This window comes from Thermobia domestica, chromosome 18 (assembly GCF_964235325.1).
Source record: "Thermobia domestica chromosome 18, izTheDome1.hap1.1, whole genome shotgun sequence".
Classification (NCBI taxonomy): Eukaryota; Metazoa; Arthropoda; class Insecta; order Zygentoma; family Lepismatidae; genus Thermobia; species Thermobia domestica.
Window position 1 is genome coordinate 83,447,932 of NC_137471.1, and position 21,556 is coordinate 83,469,487.

The 21,556-nt window shown below is 35.9% G+C and overlaps 1 protein-coding gene across 2 annotated transcripts in view; it reads left to right on the top strand.

The window, feature by feature from the left end:
* Setx (probable helicase senataxin) overlaps nucleotides 1-21,556 on the top strand; it is a 216,238-nt gene that overhangs the window by 166,276 nt on the left and 28,406 nt on the right. Inside the window, exons 15-16 of one of the 2 annotated variants that reach the window (XM_081745377.1) lie at nucleotides 5,421-5,557; nucleotides 13,607-13,769. In XM_081745377.1, coding sequence (XP_081601503.1) covers nucleotides 5,421-5,557; nucleotides 13,607-13,769 — 300 coding nt within the window. The remainder of the gene's footprint in view (nucleotides 1-5,420; nucleotides 5,558-13,606; nucleotides 13,770-21,556) is intronic. The other variant, XM_081745378.1, reaches the window with a different exon arrangement.

Here is a 21,556-nt window from a genome sequence, read left to right on the forward strand (position 1 = left end):
CAGCATGAACGTATTTTCTCCCTCTGCACTGTTTATTCTGTGGCTTTCACAATGGATGTGTAAACTTTCCATTGCAGAAAACTTTTTTGTATAGAGATTTTTTTTAAAGCTTTCTTTTCTTCCTGGATATAAAAATTCTTCTGCATACGGAGTTACAGAGAAGTTCCGTATTAGGGGAATCAACAAGATACTTTCATTATAGGTTGCTATCGAAGCGAGAATTTTGTTTTTCAGTATAAGCAATAATGTTTGTGGTGATAAAACATCGTTTTGTCCTTTGTTCTGCTTGGCGGATAATCAATATCCGCCCACACATTATGTCTACGTTTTCTAAGTGTAGACTTCATTTCAGTCACCCGCGATGAGCGATCTAACGTGGGGAAATATAATAAATTATCTAGCAATAAAGTTAGTAAGTTTGTACTGATATTACTTGTGTATGATGAAGTATTTCTCAGACGCTAATTGTCCAGAATTGATGCATGCTTACTATGTAAATGTGTACCATAAGCTATGAATAGATTAGAGAAATTGTTCTCGTAGTTAACAACACAGATAAAGTACAGAGATTGTTCAGCCTACGTTTGACCGATTTCGTTCCTTCCCCCTCCTGGGTAGAATGGACTCGCCCGACCTGGATCGTGACGTTCTGCAGTGTTTGTTAGCGGCTTCCTGGAAACGGAGTTTTTTTTTTTTTTTTTTCCGCGCGGACGACAATAACGCACAAAACAGGACGATTGTTGTGAGTGTTGTGTTAAATTTGTTTCCAAGTATGTGGGTTTCCGCTCTGTGACCAAAATGCCGCCCAAACTAAGCCTGTTTTGGGAAGGCTATGTTGCGGCTCTTTATGACGCCCACTTTAGTGTTTCTGTCATTAGAAAACAATGCAAGAAGAATGGTTGCAATATCAGTTTAAGTGGAATAAAAAATGTTATTAAAAAGTACAAGGGCAACGAAGCTCCACCATTTGGATAACCAACGAAGTTGCCTAGAAAGCGGGAATGCACCAAGGCCACCTTCACCATGCAGAGGAAACTTCGCAAAATGGCAATGCAAGAAAATCCGCCAACACAAAGGTGTATGGCTAATCGTCTTGACGTGTCTTTGAGGACTGTGAGCCGGACGTTACCCCATCAACTCAAGCTGGAAAAAGTCATGAAAGCTCGCGGCCATCTTCTCACGGATGCACACCAAAAGGAACGAAAGTGTAACGCCCGGAAGCTGTACGAACGGCATCTGGCAAAACAAAGGTACGTCGTAACGCTCGATGAAGCATGGATTTACCTTTCCGACTGCGGCAAACCGAGAGCCATCATGAACCTAGAGAAAGGCGCCAATAACTTCAGAAGGTGGATCCGTGTCTGTAAAGAACCCTTCCCAAAAGGGTTCATGGTCGTTACTGGCTACTGCTACTGAGGTAAACTGAAAATTCGTAGGATGGCGAAGAACTGTAAAATAAATTCGCAGTATTTTCAGGAGCAGATCATGCGGCCAATCTACGAAAAGTGTACGGAAATGACTCCAATCTGGTGCGCATTCACATGGACAAGGCCTCATCACATACATCCCGATCGTCCCTCGCATTCTACAGAGAGATGGAGGAGGCAAGTGGTATACAGGTGATAACTTTCAATGAAGTATCTGTTAAATCTCCAGATGCAAGTCCTATGGACTTGTGGATTTGGATTGCTGAAGCGGGCTTTGGGAAAACGGCGTGTGACTGCTCTGGAAGGACTTTGGAAAGCTGTGCAAAGGGAATGGGACAAGATTCCCCTCCCAGTTCTTCAGAGAAGCCTATTACACTGGAAATTACGTTGTCGGGCTATTGTTAGGAACCAAGGGAAACACATCGAGCACTTACTGACCTGGCGCCATGGATTCTTCTAAATTTTTAAGTAAGTCGAAATTGGCCAAATGTAGACTGAACAACCTATGTAGATGATAATACAGCAATATATCTGAAGAAATTTTTTTGATTAGATCAATTGACACAGTAGATATAAAATTATATAAGCCACGGTGTATATTAAATTTTCTTCTGAATTGTCTTCAGGTTTTATGTTTTAATTGTACTTATTATGTTAGTATGTAATAGTAGAATTAATTAAGGTATAATTTTGTAATCAGAAAATTATATCTAAATATAGTGAATACTGTTATTTAAACCAAATTGCAAAGAATATCTGAAACATAGAATGTGTATATGCTGCCATCTACTGGAATATTGAAGTATATTAGTGTCCTTAACACAAATGACAGATCACTTTATTTACTGATTTTTTTTATTATTATTACGTAATTGAATACTGTATTACTTATAGCATTAATGGGTAGTTTTAAAATATTTTTGTATTATTAGTAACATATTATAGTTTGAATTATTAGTTAGAAAAATTATGGATACCTATCATACCTGTGCTTTCAAATGTGTACTAATATGAAGTTTATGTTTGGAAATTTGCATTTTTCTCATATGTATGTCGGCAAACAACTGGCATATTTGAGCATGAACATGTTGACGTGAGTGGTATTCACTTCCCTGTAAGGGTGATGTGATTCAGATCCCACATGTCGTATTCCCTAGGTACCGAAAATGAACACTGAACACGCAAAGTATCCAGTCGTCAATGACGTCATTACGATTGGTATCATCCGAAGTTCCAGCTTAAGAACGATATTGTTTTAATTCAATTATTTCGAAATGTTCTTCATATCATATTAGATTTGAGAATTAATATGGTATGAAGTTTAGGGTGGTTGTGAGCAGACGAGAGAAAAAAATAAATGTAACAAATTAGAGCTTCTAACTAAGCACGCCATAATTCTTGATGTTAACATCGCTATAATGTTCACTTTCCAAGGAATTACAACAGATCGCGCGCTTTAAGCGTGAAGGAAGGAAACAATATTTTCGTAATCAATTTTGCAAATACTTACTTGTATGGACTTTGTTTTCTCGCTGTGTTATTTGTCAAGTAATGTGGATCTTCTCTTGAAATGTAATCTTTCTTTGAAGTCAGTCACATGGTAACCCTGTGACTAGTCGCCTGCCACGTTGCTTCTGTGTAAGTTCACAAGGTATCGACACTGTCTCCTGAATGACGGTGATGAACAGTGTCGACCAGCCATATTCCACATGTGTTCGATAGGCGACATGTCAAGCAATCGTATAGGCCAGGGAAGCAGTGGTATCCGTAATTCTTCAAAGAGAGCTTGCAGGGTATGTGTGTCTGTGCATTGACCGTTGAAATATGGAGTCTGGAGTTCTCTACAGGAAGGATATAACTTAAGTGTCTAAAACGGCCCTGAATCAATGATCACGGGAAGTCGTCCGTAATGTGTAGTAGTTCAGATCATGTGTTGTTCTCATAGCCTTCACATCAATACACCTGTTATTCAGCCGCTATGGCGTTCGATAAGCATACTGGCAGGTTGCGCTCACCAAAATGTGCATCCATCAATGTAGACCCACTGCACGAAAACAAAACCCACTTCCACTCACTACGCACGATGCTCATATGCCCGTTGTACCATCACACTGAAATTTGAATTCTTCGTAGTCTTATTCTGCCGTCCAATAACTTCTTAGTGTTGCGTTCTCAAACAGCAGTGTAGAAATTCCATTTAAATGCCCATATTGTAGAATGGTGTATTTGTTTGAGGTATATTTGAATTAGGTATCGTAAGATGTGTTCAAATCAAACAGCCGATTTTTATCTTGCATATAATGAATGAAAGTGTTTCGAATTTTCTGATTACTAATACCATTTGTTTAATAGTGAGTATTATTTAATATAATTATACACATCAGCATTTTAGTAGTGTGTAAGATAAAGATACAGTAATTCGACTGTAGGCCTCATCATCTGATATAAATTATGGTTTAAACTTGCACTAACTAAATAGTTTCCTTCATATATAAACGAAGGTTGAATAAATTTAAGGTTTTCTTATTGTTTGTACGCACTTCTATAATAAATAATAGTAATAATAAAGTTTACTTTACCTTTCTCCATGCAAAGATTATATACAAAACTTGGTCACACTTTTTCACAGTATTGAATATTAGCTCTTGGTTTCGTACTAGCAGTTGTGACGCTAAATAACTTGGCAGCAATTCGATAACCGAGGATCATTTTAATGCGGGCTCTATGTCGCAACATTTATGTTTCTCAGAATTTTAAGAATTGCCAATCCCTGGTACTGACTAATATTATTTAGTTTTATATCCCTCTGTTTCACCGGGGCCGCGGTGGCTCAGTGGTAGAGCGTTCACCTCTGGTGCTAGGGGTCTCGGGTTCAAACCCTGCTCCCGCCAAGTGAACTTTGTGGTGGACAAACACCGTGTGCGTGGGTTTTCTCCCGTTTCTTCCCACTTTCTTCATTCCACCATTTCATTCATTACTCATTATCACCGTCTCCTTTAGCCTAACCGGCATAACCGTGGGACGTAAAACTCAAAATTTCATTTCATTTCCCTCTGTTTCACCGTTCGTCTATTTTCCTAAAGATGATCACGCGCGGTCTTTAACGTAAACGTAGCGCTACATTATATTCCTAAAAGAATCATTCGATCAAGACATGAATAAAGATAAAACTTTGCAGCAAACTTTAAAATACATTTCGAAATTAAAAGTTTTTCTTGGCACCAGTTAAAAATTGCTGCTTCTTGTGCCAGTAGAAATCTCCCTTGTTCAAATAGTTTGTTTATTCATTCGAGTCGAGATTGCGATAACAAGAAACTTTTTTGCATTCCGTTTCAACAACTGTAAATTGTTATGACTTTGCATACAGCGTGATTTTCGTCGACAGTACGGCAATGCACCTCTTGCAGGTCTGAGCATTTGCCGGTGGCACTAGCAGTTTCAAGACTTTGGTGGTTTATGTAAGGGCTCCGTCTATGTGCCTCCCCTTCCAACAACTGTGGGCGAATTGTGACGCCGCATAGTAACAGCAGTAGAAGCTGCAGAAATACCAGACATGCTCGCACAAGTATGGGAGGAGTTTGACTATCATCTAGATGTATGCCTGTGCGTGCAATGGATAGCACATTGAATATTTATGAACGATAAATTAAAACTTCATATTCCTGAACGTATTTTAAAATTAAGCCCAAGGTTTTATATGCATATATGTTAAAGATATATGCTTGTAAAATCGTACTTTTTGTTAAACCGCCTGTATTACAATTGATTACTTAAAAGGAAAATGCTAAGTGTGAAGTTCCATTTTAAATTTAAGTTAAGATTACAATACCCATAAAACAATGTAAAAGTAAAACCAAATTTCTATAAATGCTGTGCTATTTTAGTAAATTCATTACTTAATATATATTGTTCTATTACTAATATGTTGTTTTTCAACTGAAAAGTAACTTGAACACTTTATAACGATTGAGATATGTAATTATTTAATTCCAGAGAACTGTTCTTACACCAAAGGAAAAGGCTAAGCAAGTACAGGAATCTCAGGCTAGAATTCTTGAAGGAGCTGATATTGTAGCCACAACATTAACATCATGTTTGGCGTACGTCATGGAGAAGACGTTTCTTTCAAGGTAATTTTTATCAGGAAAGAATTAGCGCCCATATGCACTCTTACTTTTTTATTTTATTATTATTATTATTTATTGTTGCTTTCAGTGTTGCCAACTTCTTCGGCATGATATGTACGAGAAATTGGCACAAGAATGCGTCCAAGTTACGGAACCAAAGCTGCACCACAGCTTAAATAAGCTTTCTCCTTGTTTGGAAGCACTTTCCTGAAAGCTTGCGGGACATACCACAAATATTTAATAGCGTTCGTGTCTAGAGAGTTAGATGGCCGCCACAACATCCGGATATGCAAGTCTGAAAACCACTTTTTAGCAACTGCAGCTCTATGATACGGCACATCATCGTTTTGAAATATAAAATAATCTAAGTTCTTGCTTGAGAAATAATTACCTGCAGTTTCTAGAAGTTTACGATTTAAAATATCGATGTAATATTCTGCGTTAACTGACGTGTTGCAAATTTCTGTCATCCTTCGACGTCAAACACACCATTACACTCTCACGAAACTTCTGCATCGATGAAACGCAATCACTATTAAATTCTTTCCCACTTCTCATTCATAGTCGGACACCGCTGCTATTTCCATGCTGTCTAACCTAGCACCAAATATGAAGTGCCTGGACATTGCAAAATTTGAGACTACATAAAAAAAACTAATCGATTTTCGGATACCGTTATCGCTAAGAAACAAGTACTGTCGATAAACCATAGCCATATGTTATGTCGAAAATATTTTATTGGCTCTAATGTTGATCTTCCCTTACTTCATAGATGGAGCGGTTGCGAACTTCTCACTACTTTCTTTGTGGAAAATTTCCAAGTTAAAAAATTTTCGAATGAAGGCTCAAAAGATTTCCTTTTCAGCAGTGTTTTGCTTCCAATTCCAACTCTTTCGACAGTGATTAGGATCATCTTATATCGTGCATCTTTCCTGTTCCCCGCGCAATATAATGTGGTAAAACCCGTTAAACTTCAGTCAAACATGGAAGAAACTGGTTTCAGACACTAAGCTTTCGACTGAACGATTCGTCGCTAGAGTGTATATAGGAGTGAAAAAAGAAACAAAGAATACCAGAAAGAAATGTTTGGTTGTGTGTGTCACTGAACCATACTGAATCTGGCGTTAGTCGCAAATGCACCAACGTGTTTCAATTCTGAGTTCCCAACCCTGACATTTTTTTTCTTAAATGACTACCGAACGTCTGAATTAAGCCACTCTATTTCTCACACTCGAAACATAGACGGCCAAGTAAGTTTGTGGTGGACAATATCGCGTCCGTAGGTTTTCTCGTGGTACTTCTGTTTCCTCCTAAATCCTCATTCCACCGTTTCTTCACCATCATCATTGACTTGCCTTAATCATCCCTCTCCCTTATGGGTATAACCATTGGATATTAAACTGAAAGATTTCATTTCAGTTCACTTTTAAGAGCTAGATCTAACCAAACGAAAATCGGAAGCCCTTCTGAATGTGTTTTCCCAAAGTCGAGACCTATTTCAATTGTTTTCTTAAAGCCGAAAATAGTAGTTTTTGAAAAGTGGTAGTATGGGTCTACATTGTTTGTTGTGGTCTCAGTCACTTATATTTTGACCCTTCTCAGCAGGTAGTAACTCACGTGAAGTTCTAATCACTTAAGAGTATATTGCACTTACGTGCAAGAGTTTTAAAATTAAAATTAAAAAAAAAAAAAAAAACTAACCACTTAATAAATTTATTATTTTTGAAGAAAAAGAGTTCATGTGCAGAGATTCCTTGATCAAAAACTGGAAAATTTCCAAATCTAAAGTCGAAAAACACGGATTTTGAATGTATAAAATAGTTTGTAATGCTGTCAGTTATGCGAAATTACTTTTTTTTTGTTTGTTTTTTGTTTCGTGTAGATGTTATGTGTGGTGTGTAAAATTATATTGAAAAAAAAAATATTGTGTGTGAAATTTACATATAGTTAGTCTCTCCATAAAGAGGATGAAATTAACGCTTTATATGGCAGTGTTGCTCCCAAGCAACATCGCATTCTATTGCGTTATCCGCACGAATTGTAACTTCAGTAATCACTTAATTGGCATTATTGCTTTCGTACAATATTCATATACATGATTTACTGGTCGCTTGTATAGATATTTCTAATCCTCGCCAACAGGGGACAATCAAATTCAGTATTTAGGAGTATTAAGCTTTATCTCCTACAGTCCGCGTAAGTTTTTTTGTTTCTTGCTCCGTAGAAAGATGTTTCAACGAAAATGCTGCTGATTACTGAAATTATTCTTATGATATTTGATTATAATAGGGCAATGCTGCTCAGTAGCAACACATACTATCTATTTTATGGCAATGTTACTTTGAAATAAACATCCCGTATTTTGTAACCAAAGTACAAAAATACTTTAAGAATTACAAAATTATGATCAGGAAGACATGATTCAACCTTAAAAGCAAACTAAATATTTTAATGGCAGGGTTGGCTGGTTTAAACCAAGGTGGTTTAAACCTTGGTTTAAACCAGCTGGTTTTTTCAGGGAAAAAAAATGGTTTAAACCAAAAAGAACGAAAAATGTGTTAAATCGTGTGAACTTCATGGTGACGTTTCCACATATCAAACCATCTGCATTAGTTTTATCTCCTTTTCACCTTTTAATCAAGGTGTCCCATGTTCAATTCTCGGTAGAACCGCAACCCTTCTTTCATGTGTAAACCAAGTAGCGGTTTGGATGTCACTTTAACCCTCGAGAAGTCGCGCTGAAAAAGTAACGCGAGTAGTCGCGCGCGGTCAAAAGGACCGCACGAACATAATGTGTTGCAAATATCGTTTTAAACATTTTTCTTGTATTAGAAACGTAATTTTGTATATTTTCTGATTAAGAGGGAATAACATTTTTATTATTATAATAAGTTTTACAGTAATAGCTATTAGAGAAACCTACAATTAGACATGCCTTTTTTTTATTTCTCATTTGGAATAAAACGTTTTTTTTTTAAGTTACATATTTCTTTAGATAGATAGCTACGCACTGGTTTTATTGAAAATTCTAAATCTGATGACGTTTTTTTTTTTTTTTTTTTTTTTTTTTTTTTTTTTTTTTTTTTTTTTTTTTGTTAACTCTGGTTCGTCTAAAATTAGAAATGCAATAGTAAATTAGTTAAAAATATACTATATAAACATAACACTAAAACAAAGTTTCACAGCGCATTTTACATTGAATTAAAGCTCACTCGTAGCTAAGCGGTTAGAATACACGCCTTTGGCGTGGGATTTCCGGCTTCGATTCCCGCTGGGACCTCATGTGGTTTGGATCCTTCGTTAAGCAATAGGTCCACGTCTTACATAACTTGATGCTGAAAAGGGCGCTAAATTGAAATCAAATCAAATTTGCATTGAATTATTTTACGGTTATTTTGAAACTTCACCTATACAGCACTACATTGAATTATTTTAGGTTATCTTCAAATTTACACTGTTCTACACTTCGTCGTCGCTTATTTCGTTCTCTCCTCCTCTGACTTCATTCGGGGAATCGCTGGTCATATTTGGATGTAAGATCTTCAGATTCACTCGCAGACTCCTCACTTCAGCTTTCGTGTTCACTCATATATATATATATATATATATATATATATATATATATATATATATATATATATTTGTTATGATCTTCCTCAGGCAAAGCTTCCACGAGATCATCTCGGCTGATTTATCCAAATAGTCCATTCGTAACATTTCCCTCCGTATTCTAAGCTTTTCATTTCTAATTTTCTCTTTTTTCATACTTGGTATCAGTTTGTTAACTCTGTCGACCTCTCTTCCGTCCATTAAAATAATATTTATGTTTATAAAGCTTAAAACATCTCCAAAGCAAAGGTCACGTGCAGAGCGAAACACTGAGAAAAAACATTACAGGATTAGTCGCGCGCGGTGGAAAGGACCGCAGTATCACTAAACAATCACTAGTAGTTAAACTAAACAACGGATAACGGAGTGATTGAGCAGGAATGTTCGGGAAGGTGAGGGGGAAGATTAGCTAGACGGAGAAGTCTGTCGGACAAACAGAATGGACACATGGTCGAAAATAATTTCCCTGCGGTGCTTTTGACCGCGGCGCGACTACTGGAGGGTTAAAGCAAAAGTCTTCTTTATAACCTCGGTATTACATAAAGATGTTAAGCCTAAACATACGAAACGAAGCCAAATTGTACGTTTTTGCTTGCTTGTTGTTTTATAAAGAAGCAAAGGTTGCCTAAATGTATTGATAGACATTGGCAAAATTTATCGACTGCGTACGTAGCTTCTAACATGAGCTTGGATTGGACTTCGTTTTAATTTTATTGAATGATATCTACATACTAAATTTGGAATTTAATACCTCAGTTTTAGCGTACTGATTATGATACGTTGACCTTAGATTTGACATGCAAAGCAATAGCAGGATTTGCTTTTCCCAATTAATATGTAATTCTGTATAATGGTTTCACTTGTGCAACTATTTATCTTTTTGTCCTAAAATGACTCTTGACAATTATATTAACAAGTATGTAAAGATCAGTACAACGTATTTTATCAAGTCCTTTGTGAGTGAGTCGGCAGATTCATTGCATTTGTGGCCAATTAGTCCCGGTTTCGAGTCCAAATGGAGGACAATTTCTCTCTGATATAAGCCAGGAAGCTGTTTGCATCCCGCTTTAAGCTTATAAGACCCCTTCCAGCATAACCCTGTTGTTGCATAATAACAGCAAGACAAAACAAACTTATTTCTGTCTATATGTAATATAAATACATAGAGCAAATTATTTAAACCAAAAAAAAAAAAAAAAAACCTGGTTTAAACCAAAAACAACTTTTTTTTTTTTTCAATAAAACCCATTGTTTTTGCCAACCCTGTTTAATGGTAATGCTATCAATGCTTGCCAATTAAAGGGTTCATGTTCGTTTGTTGGATTGATAAAATGTCAGTATCATAGTGTTTGGTTGGAATCTATGGTAGTGCTTCCAAAAGGCGAAGCAATGTTGAAATTTTAGAAAATGTGCAGCGTTTCCTTAATATTGAATAAAGTGATTTAAAAATCGAGGTCAGGTGCTTGTTATCCTTAGGAAGTTACCTTACGGTTATCCCTTAACTAGGCGGATTTTTCAAATTTATCATGAGTGACTTTATTTTTACGACTGAAGTCCTTTAGGAAAACTCTTCAAAAAACACTAAACAAAGTAGAAGGATTTTAATTATAGTAACCGTAATTCCTGAAAACAGCTTGCACTTCCAAGTTTTCGGTTCTTCCTTGGAGTCGTAGTCACGAAGATTAAAACAGGAAAAGAAATAATAAAAGCATAAAAATAAAAGGAACGGACTCACCAGGGTCGAGCAGGGCGAAAAAATACTTTTGTTTGTTTGTTTATTTGTTTTGTAATGCAAGGTTGCCAGTTCATATGGGTGTTTATATTTTTATTTTTATGCCAGTGCTGTTTGAATTTTTCAAGTATCACCTCCCATTTCGTACTCAACCATCCTTTGTGTAAATTCAACTTTGGATTTTTAATAAACAGATTTTCGAAAACGCCTTTCTGTTTCGTTTTCTGCCCCATATAAAATTCTGGAGGTTACCGATATTGAGTTGTGTTTCTTTCAAATATTTCTGACAATCCCGAGACCGGGTGTTTTGCTTTGACAACTCTGAAATGTTCTTTACCTCATATTTTAAGGTTTATTTTTATCAAATCTATATCATCCTCCTGACAACTGCATTTTATTTCATAAATTCCTGGTTTTTCGCTAGGATCGATGTATTGGCTCTAGAATTAAGTGCTGTTCTATTTCCAAAGTTTTTCCTTTTATTTTTGGGGGGTACCGTGCGCTACATAAGCCATATTATGTAATGCAGTTCTCAATCTCGAGCATATATATATATATATATATATATATATATTATTAAATTGGTATCATCAGGTAAAAAGGGATTTATGTTCCGACAGTCCTGAAACCGAAACCAGTAATATTAAGTAGGTCAGGTTATATATATATATATATATATATATATATATATATATATATATATATATATATATATATATATACAGCTGCATTAAACAAGATCTTTACACATTATGTTGTATGTTGTGTTAATATGTTGTCTAAAAAGTTGAACCATACTACCATTTTTAAAATTGTATTTAAAATGCGTCAATCACTTTGTTTAAATAAATGCCAAAAACAATAAATTGTACCTATTTTATGGAAATAGGCAGTCACAAAAATAAATAAACGAAAAGAAATTAACTATTCAATTTTCCACAAAACCTTGCTCTTTCCTTTATACTTTGGTCAGTCCTTTAAAAATGTAAGCGTAGTGTCTTGTTCATGGTCGTCATGAGATTCCAGTGAAAACATTGGAGAAGGTTTCATTGAGCTGTTGAGTAAATGAAATATATGTATGCGCAGTACATATTAAATATATAGGATGGTGTGCAAAGGTATGTGCAAACGTCAGCAGGTAATGCCTCTAAGAACAGGCAACAAAAACGTCTGTATCAGCTTGTGCTTGATGCCTCACTGTTCGATAAATTTACAGGATCTTCGATAATATGCTCTCTCTATGGCTGAACGCCCATCGTAGAGGAAACATAACAGAGTTTTACGTTTGAGGCCGTCTCAGGTTCCTTATGTCTTCGTCGCCTATTGATGATTTCAGCACTTGGACGAACTCATCGTTCGAGGCTGCAACACCAGTGGAGCAATGTCAGGAGTCTTTGAGCATGTACATTCTTCCATGATGCATCGTATTTGTGCTTTTCTCTGTGCAGATCGTGATAATTTAAACATTTCCTCTAACAACGCTGCGCCCAGTATAGGATCATGTTCCTGCCTCCTGCCGAGAGGCGTATGTCATTCCTAAAGTTACTTTAATTAAATGTTGTTCCTAGTACTCGTCATTATCTTTTCACCTGGCCCTTAACTAGCCTGCTTTACACAAGAATGTTTCCATCATTTCAGTGTGCCTGATGGCTTATTCTCTTCTACTTCCATACCCTGCTCCGTGTACCCTATCTTTTTGATTTACAGTATATATCTTCGGAACGATGTGATATCACGTGTATATTAGCATAGTTTTTTTTTTTCGCTGCTTATCCTTACAGGACTCACCTGCTGTTTGGAATACCTTGTTGCACCACTCTGTATGTGCCCTACTTTAAAACAGGGTTAACTAATTGCTAAAAGAAACAAGTTTAAATAATTGCTGAATAATTGTTTGTTTATGGAGGGTGCACACACACACACACACACACACACATATATATATCTATATCTATCTATCTATCTATCTATATCTATATCTATATATATATATATATATATATATATATATATATATATATATATATATATATATATATATATATACTGGTATAGTATGATAATATGATACGATAGTGGATTGCTATAAAACTGATGCAAACAAGTGTTGTACCGTAATTACATAAAAAAAATAAGTACCAGCAAGTTCACATGAATATAACGTAAATTCCAGCAGTAAGTTCAATGTTTCTTTATTTTCTTATGTTTATTCATTTTTATTATTATTATTATTATTATTATTATTATTATTATTATTATTATTATTATTATTATTATTATTATTATTTAAAATCAATGCAATGTTTTTCATTTTTGCTAAGGGTGCGTCTTACATTCGAGGATTTGTTTATTTATTTTTTTCAATTTTTCCTTCAAAAATTGGGGGTGCGTCTTACATTTGAAGGCGTCTTAGATTCTCGTAAATGCGGTATTTACAGTAAGAAAGTAAGTTTATACTGTGTGTGTAAAATAAAAAGTAGAGCGTTGAGGGATATGGTAATGATAGAGGCCGATTAAAAATTGGAATAAATGATAATATTCGCGGTGTCACGGGTCAGGGAAAATTTACGTACTTTGTCATGGAAATTCAGAGAAATGAATACCAGACTTTCAGTGTGAACCATGTATAACATATAATGGAATTTTATATATGCTTCATAAAGCATTATCCTTAAAATAGGGAATTAATGAATCTGTATTTTTTGTTTCAGCAGTGATGGACAAATTAACTCAAACTCACGTTTCACCTGTTGTATTGTAGATGAAGCAAGTCAATGTATAGAACCTGAAACGCTTATTCCTCTGACACTAGGTGTCTCTAAGTTAGTTCTAGTCGGAGATCCTGAACAGTTACCCGCAACTGTCCTTTCAAAGGTAGGTAGTGTAGAATTGTTCCTAATGTTCGTATGTGAATAATGTGTTTTGTGCTGTGCAACATGTCTATTATTTGTAGAAGGTAAGATGTAAATTTTTTTAACTTGAAAAGGAAAAGTACTATTTACTAGTTCTAAGGTTTTCAGGCGTCTCCGTTTCCCGGCGACAGTCCCTAGGTTTAGTGGTCATAATGTACTTTTATGTAGCGTCGCCGAAATCATTGAAAGAAATCTGGTAACTGTAACTTACATATAACTAATATAACCAGTAAATGCCCGCACATGTTAGCACTAGTAATATTTCGCGTTTCTCTTTCGTTTTTCGTATAGAATTTCTTTAAATTCGCAGTCCCATACGAAACTCGGAACACTTTATATGGGTACTTTAGTGAACCATTCCGACCCCTCCCCCCCCCCCCTTTTTTTTTCATCTAGGTCAAATATCAAATGAACTCTTAAAGATATGGTTAGTTACGAAATAATCGAAAAAGTTAATGCCGTTCTAGAGCGGTGATAAACAAAGATCAATACAGTGGACAGTGCGTACCTTTAGGCTTCGACGTAATTTCCATCAACATCCAACACCTTTTGCCAACGTTCCTTCAGTTGCACAATACCCTGGTGATAAATCTCGGTTGTCATGGATGCAAAGAAGTCTGTGGATGCGCTCCACAGGTCTCCCTCATTTGCAAAGGATCTCTGACGGAGATTGTTGCCGAGGGAATGAAACAGGTGGTAGTCTGTTGGCAGGGTTGAAAAAATAATAAAATAAAAAGAACGATTTTTTTAAACAAAAAAATGTTTATCTTGTTTAAAACAATAATCGAAATAGACATGTATATATATTTCATTTTTACACGCTCACAGATATTACTTGCCATCTAACTATTAGACCAAACTTCGGGAACTTTCCTAATTTCGATCCGTCCAAATGTTCAGTTCCAGAGAAAGAAATCGGTAGGTAATCGTAATTAAAGTAGGAAGATGATTTTGATACTAATTTATTCCTGGAGGATGCGGCTTTCCGCCGGTGCGCATTTTATGTATACGGAGGGTATGTATACCCACGGTGGGTATCAGGGTGGGGTGAGAGGAGGTAAAGGTTGTGTTTTTTGAACAGGTTTTTGAGGTCCTTTCCCCCGTTAGGAGTACACTCATAAAAACTGGTATGTGAAGCAATAGTACGTCACTACATGGTAATATCCTGTATTTGTACTTCTTGCTTCTATGAAGCGAGTAGGGAGGGGGTCAAAATTTACCAATTTTTGGAGTTTTTTTTTTTAATTATACGTAAATTACATTTATTTTTACAACAAACATCAATAGCTCAACCCCTAATTAACCTAGAAAGATGACTTAGTACCAGTGTATTCCTAGGGAAGAAGCTTTCCGCCAGTATGCATTTTTTGTATGTGGTGGTACTACGGCCGAGGAGAGGGGGGTGAAGTTCGTTTTTATTTTTTCACCAGGTTTTTGGGGGACCATTCCTTTCCCCTTTGTGGTACACCCATAAAAATTAGTGTGTGAAGCAATGAAGTAGTCCCTTACATGATAATAACCTGTATGTGTACTTGTCGCTTATGAGGAAGGGGGGATGGTGAGAAATTTGGCTAATTTACATTTATTTTCAGGGTGATTCCATATAAAACAAGATATCTTTCACTGAATTAGTCTAGAAGCATAATTCTTGTTCCTATACATGATGTGTGCAGCAAAAATGATTTGCATGTGAACCTGGTACTATGGTGGGGGAGGGGAGAGAACGTAAAATTAAATGTTTTTTTTTTCTGTGTGTAACATTTTTTTTAGAATATTTCCTACTTAAAACGAATTCATTACGCTTTGTATTGCAGCTATGTCTACCATTTTTTATATTATTGTTACAGTGTCTGGCCTACACATTAGCATCATTTTGTCAGCATACGGTTACTGCAAGGGTTGCTAGTACCCCACAAAGTCAATTTTTCGTAGTTGTTACGATTTTTGTGTTTCTTCTTCTACGAATATAGCGGGAATTGCACGAATGTTACTTCGTTGGAATCTGTGGTCTATAAGGGCCGCCAACGCGAAGGTCTGCAACAGTCCTTCGAAAATAATACACGGAGCGTTGTCATAGGAATTTCTTTATGAATTTTTCTCTCTTTGTATTGCAGCAGTAGCTACCATTTTTATATATTATTGTCACGATTGTCTGGCCTACACATCAGCATCGTTTTGTTAGCGTGATTGCAAGGGTTGCCAGGGCCCCGCAAAGTTTTTTACATTTTACTTTTTATTCTTCTACGAATATGGTGGGAATTGCATAAATGTTACCACGTTGAAATCTGTGGTCTGTAAGCTTTCTGATGGTGTATGCATCATTACTCTGTGATAATTAGGGGGTCACCAGAGCCCCCAGCATGAGAGTCTACGATTTTGTTAAAATCCCTGGCGGGCGTCTAAATGTTAATTGTTTTTATCCCGCAGACACTAATCATGGTTAGTTATCCATGTTGCAGATAGAGATGTTATCTTGAAAACTGTTTAGTTAAAATATGTCATTTGTTTCTTGTTGGCTAGTCACTGCTCTTTTCTTTGAGTTGTATTGTATTTGTGAAAGTATTTCCTATAGCTTATGATGTGAGAACTGTTCATTATTATGAAATAATAGTGATGAAAAAATACTCAAGTTTTGAATTTGTAAATTTGGATTTTAGAATAGTGTATAGTGTGTTATTCTTAGAATTTAAGAAATGTTCAAGTACTTCAGTCACATCACATCATGAATTTCTGTTGGTTTAGTTATATGCACATTGTTGTGCAAAATTTCGTTCAGTAACTGCTGTTATAATAAGAATGTAACTCTGCTTATAATTTACTCCATGCACAAATCCTGCGGAGGATGGGTTGTGCTAGAAAATTAAATTGGTTTCTTCAATCTGATGTTTTAGTTGTTTTAAACATGCTCAACCACCCTCGGAAAAAAACACGTTTAAAACGTTTTAAAAACTGAATAAAACAAGAGCCCTAGTTTTAAACACTTGTTTTATACATTTTGTTTTAAACATATCAACCCTGTCTGTTAGCGCAAGGTCCGGTTAACACAGTGCATGGACAGCCAAGTTGCTGAACTGTCTCCCGGATCCTCTTTGCCACATGTGGCTTCGCATTGTCAAGCAAAACTAGCACACCGTTGCGATTCACCATACCGACTCCTACCGCAATGCACGAATCACCCTTTGCAACTACTGAGAGTAGTGGTCAACAGTGATGGTCTGACCAAGTGGAAAGAGGTCGTAATGCACCACTTTCCGACAATTCCACCACTTATGAAAGAGCATAACCTTTCATGGATGCATAGGTGGTCTTGAGGTGTGAAGAATAGGGTCATGTAGGGACAACCAATGTCTAGTACGCTTTGGAGTGTCATAGAGGACCCACTTTTCATCATCAGTGAGCAGCGATTAACCCGGGAACATTCGACAGGTGAGCGCAGTGCTCACCCTGGTTTATGTTTTCGTTTCAAAGCCGCCCTAGTGGGGTCACAGACTTGAGGCGCCGTCTAGCTGTCTCTTGATGTGTCTTGTGTCTGAGAGTCAAGTGTAACATTTTCATTCTCTTCTGTTGGAGTAGCACTGGCTTTATAAATGCGACTATGCGTAATTTGTGAGCGCCACGCTCACCTGTCGACCGACGGCGAGAGTGATTTTTCCGAGAACATGGACAGAAGCAAGGAGCAGATTCAGCCACGGCTTGCGAAAAACAGAAGAAAACGGTACGATATGCTGCCTGTCAAGTGCTAATCTGTGGAAAACACACTGTCAGCATCTTCTGGGAGTATAATGGATAACATCAGTACAGTGATGATACATGCAGTAGAACAACGTCTTATTGAAATACCTAATCTATGTATCATGAGGCATAAGTACAGTGTTTATACTAAGATATTTATATCTTTAATTTCATTAAAAATTTCCAACTCAAAATACGAATAGTATGAACATATGAAGAGCATGTACTGAAAACTCGCTCTAATTATGTAAATATTTTTTAAGAAAGTGTAATCCTTATGTGATAATGATAATAAAAATATAATTTTATGCGACAGTGATAATCAACTAATGGTATTATTTATGGGATAACAGAAATTGATTTCATAAAAAAAAACTTTAATAATAAAAATAGATATAATTTTAAGAATAAATGGTAATAAGAAATGATAAACGCATCATAATTTTATTTGCGATTTTATTTTAATAATAATAATAATAATAATAATAATAAATCACAAAATTTAGAAATGTGTTCAAAATAAATCCCGTATAAAATCATAAACAGCTATAGAAACGATTTTATTGTAAGTGAGCGCCGCGCTCACTTGTCGACCGCTCCCGAGTTAAAGATGGATGTGTTAGGATGCCGAGTGAGCAATTACAAACAGGTCGTCACTCGTTCCGTGTTGACTGCCGACAATTTATGGGGTACCCACTTGCTTTGCTTGTATGATTTCCCTATCCCATGCAGATGCAATCTGACTGTTTTAGTGGAAACGTGGTACTTTTCTACAAGTTGTTCACACGTTAGACTACTGTTCTCCTCGATGGTTGCTTTCAGGGCCTCGTCATCCAACACATGTGGTCTTCCACTGCGAGGTTCATCCGAAAGGCTCACATCTGAACGGAATTTCTAGAACCAATGCCCAGCAGTACGTTCGTTCACGGCATGCTCCCTAAATGCCTGTCATATGCGGCGAGTTGATGTGGCAACTGACAGGCTCACTTTAAGGTCATACAACACACACGAACAAGCAGCTTCGATACTTTCATTTCTCTTCGACACTGGACCAACAACGTATATTTTTATTTATTATTATTATTATTATTATTATTATTATTATTATTATTATTATTATTATTATTATTATTATTATTATTATTATTATTCAAAATATACATAACAGTGAACAAAAACTGGTTGGTGTATTTTGTTTGAACTTGTGTTTTGAGACCATTAATGTTTTCCACCATAAATGAAATTCCGTCATACATATGTGCAGTTAACTTTTCTTGGATTGCATTCGTAAAATGTTAATTTTTAACAATGTCACTTCCCTCAAGAATCGCCTCTGTTACTGACGTTTGTTTCATTCCGTACGAGTCTTCGCAAAAATTCTGAGTGTATTAACATAACGCAAAAATGCAGACTGTCATTATAATTGTTATGTCAATTATCGTTACCTAAATCACAAAGATTGCGTTATATTAACGCAAACGGTTACGGAATATGCCCGGTTATCTCATACAATATTTTTCGTTCATCAATTTGCATTACAAAATATGTATAGTGATTTTGTTATTTGGTTTTAAATCCATTGGTGTATTGATTTTAGCCTTACAAAAAACGTTCTATAATCAGTTTACTTTGTAACAAAAATAAAACTTGATAATTTTCTTCGTAGCATTTCATTTTCCCGCTAAATATTTTTCACAATACTCACCAGAGTAATTGAAGTTAATACATTCTCAAATCTACAATACTGTCTGCGGGCCTCATTTCGTAATGGTGGGCGCAAAATCAGCGGATTCAACTCAATGCAAATAACGCAATTAGTAATTATACCTACAATGACAAGAATCACAAAGTAAAACAAATTTTGCTTTGCGTTGATGCAAATCACTACGAAGTGATGCCCCGAAATTCTCAGATAGATCCAAAATGGCTGCTATGTCATTGTTCTTAACTTCGATTTATTTACTCTGCCTACAGAAACCGCTCTACAGACAGGAAACCTGCTTGGTTCCCATTCCGTGCCTCGCTACTATACTGTTACGGAGGAATCTACTTGGGCGCGCAAGCAGTTACATGCTTCTCTCTGCTGGCAAACTACTACGGTTTCTCAGGAGTTGTCAAATCATCAGTGTTTACGAAAGCGAGAGGGAATGCGTTTTAAGCATTAACGGCTGCCTTAGTACGTAATCACGTTTGCGAAAATATAGAGAAACTAGTACCATGAAAAGAGATAAACTGTAAACGTGTTATTTTGAATTAATTTATACGTGTTTTATTAACTAACTTTATTAATGTTGCAGGGCTACCGCCGGTAGCCTCGGTTGCCCATAAAATACGTCACTGCTCTGGACGAGCTATGACTGCTGTATGTGCACAGTGTGCCTGTATTACTGAAGGTCGATGATCAAACTAACTCCTGATTGCTTGAGAGGCACGTGCGTCATTTCGTTTCCTCTCTCTGAGCGTATGATTAATGGGACATCAGAAAGGGCAAGGACTTTTTGGGTGCCTTGTTTTTAAATGAAGAGTTCAGTTACCAAATTTCATGTTAAACTGTAAGGGATTCCGAGATATGGACAGACATTTGATTATAATAATTGCCTACTTAAAAAAAAAAAAAAATCCTTCCGTAAGGTTACTTACGTTATAAAACCTATGTACTGCGGAAATTTCAAGATTTTAGCTTAAGTAGTTTGACCTAAGTAGATCAGTCAGTCAATCAAGACTTCATAACAATCAAGACTTTAGTGGTAATATTAATTAATTATAATTTGCGTTAAACTTTCGCAACATACATTAAGTACAAGTAGTGGTCTGTACGAAATTGAATAATTGAATGCTCCTTCATTTTGATTTGTAGGCATTAGAACGTGGTAAGTATAGGGATACTACAAATAAATGCATTTTTAATATTATATCACATTTTGTGTTACATGATCAGTAAGCAAGATGACCATTAGTCCTGATGGAAAAAAAAAAAGCAACAAATTCTAGTCACTTTCTGTAGCTTAAAACTCGAACAAAACAAAAAGCGCTTTGAATCAATTTTTAAGGTTTGCTTTGTCAGCTTTCAAGACAAAACACAAGACACGTTCATACATTTAGGACAACGAATTTTTTCCACAATTAGAAGTATGATAAGTGTTAAGGGCTTAACCTAATAATGTATTGTTAACACTTATTTCATTCTTGAAAATATTTTACACTTCCAAGCTTTTGGCTCTTCCCTAGGTTTTGTTCACAGAGGAGGAAAAAAAATGATTCACCGGGTTAGAGCAGTGATTTTTCATGTGGGTTGGCAGCTATCGACAAGATGTATTTTTGAACTGCTCTACCATGGTGTATCCGTTCCTTTTTATTTCCTTGTGTTTTTATCACTTTTTTTCTAGATTTATTCTCGTAAACAATTCTACAGAGGGGAGCCAAAAGCTTAAAAGTGTAAGATATTTTCAGGAATCTGAATTTCGAGTAAGAAAAATGATTGTTAAAATTCTGAGTGTCTTAGCATATTGTCTGCATTTCCAAGAGATTATACTGTACTCTTTCAACCACACTAGTTGGGTCGCCTTCAACAGAATTAAGACATTTACGTAAAAATCAAATCACTTTTTATGAAAACATCGTATACTTTCGTAGTACAAGGTTGACAGAGTTGAAACTGGCAACTTTGGTAAATTCACATTCTAGTTCCTTTTTATTATTGAAGAATTCCTGCAATTAGATCTTTTGATAAAGCTGAAAAATTAAAACCTTCTGTTTGGAAAACTGCATATATGCTTCAATTTCTTGGGACTGCTTTTAATTTCTTGATGCTCATTTCACTCTTATTGTTTGAACATACACGAAAAGCCTCTGTGTAATATCACCTGCTTTCAACAAGCAGCACTTAATAAGCCCTAACTTGAACTAAAAACTCCAACATAGCTAACTAATGATATTACCGTTAATCCAAGAACAACTGATATAGAATTGATTTCATATATTGTGGTTGGCTTGTATCAAATATTCACAACTAATAAT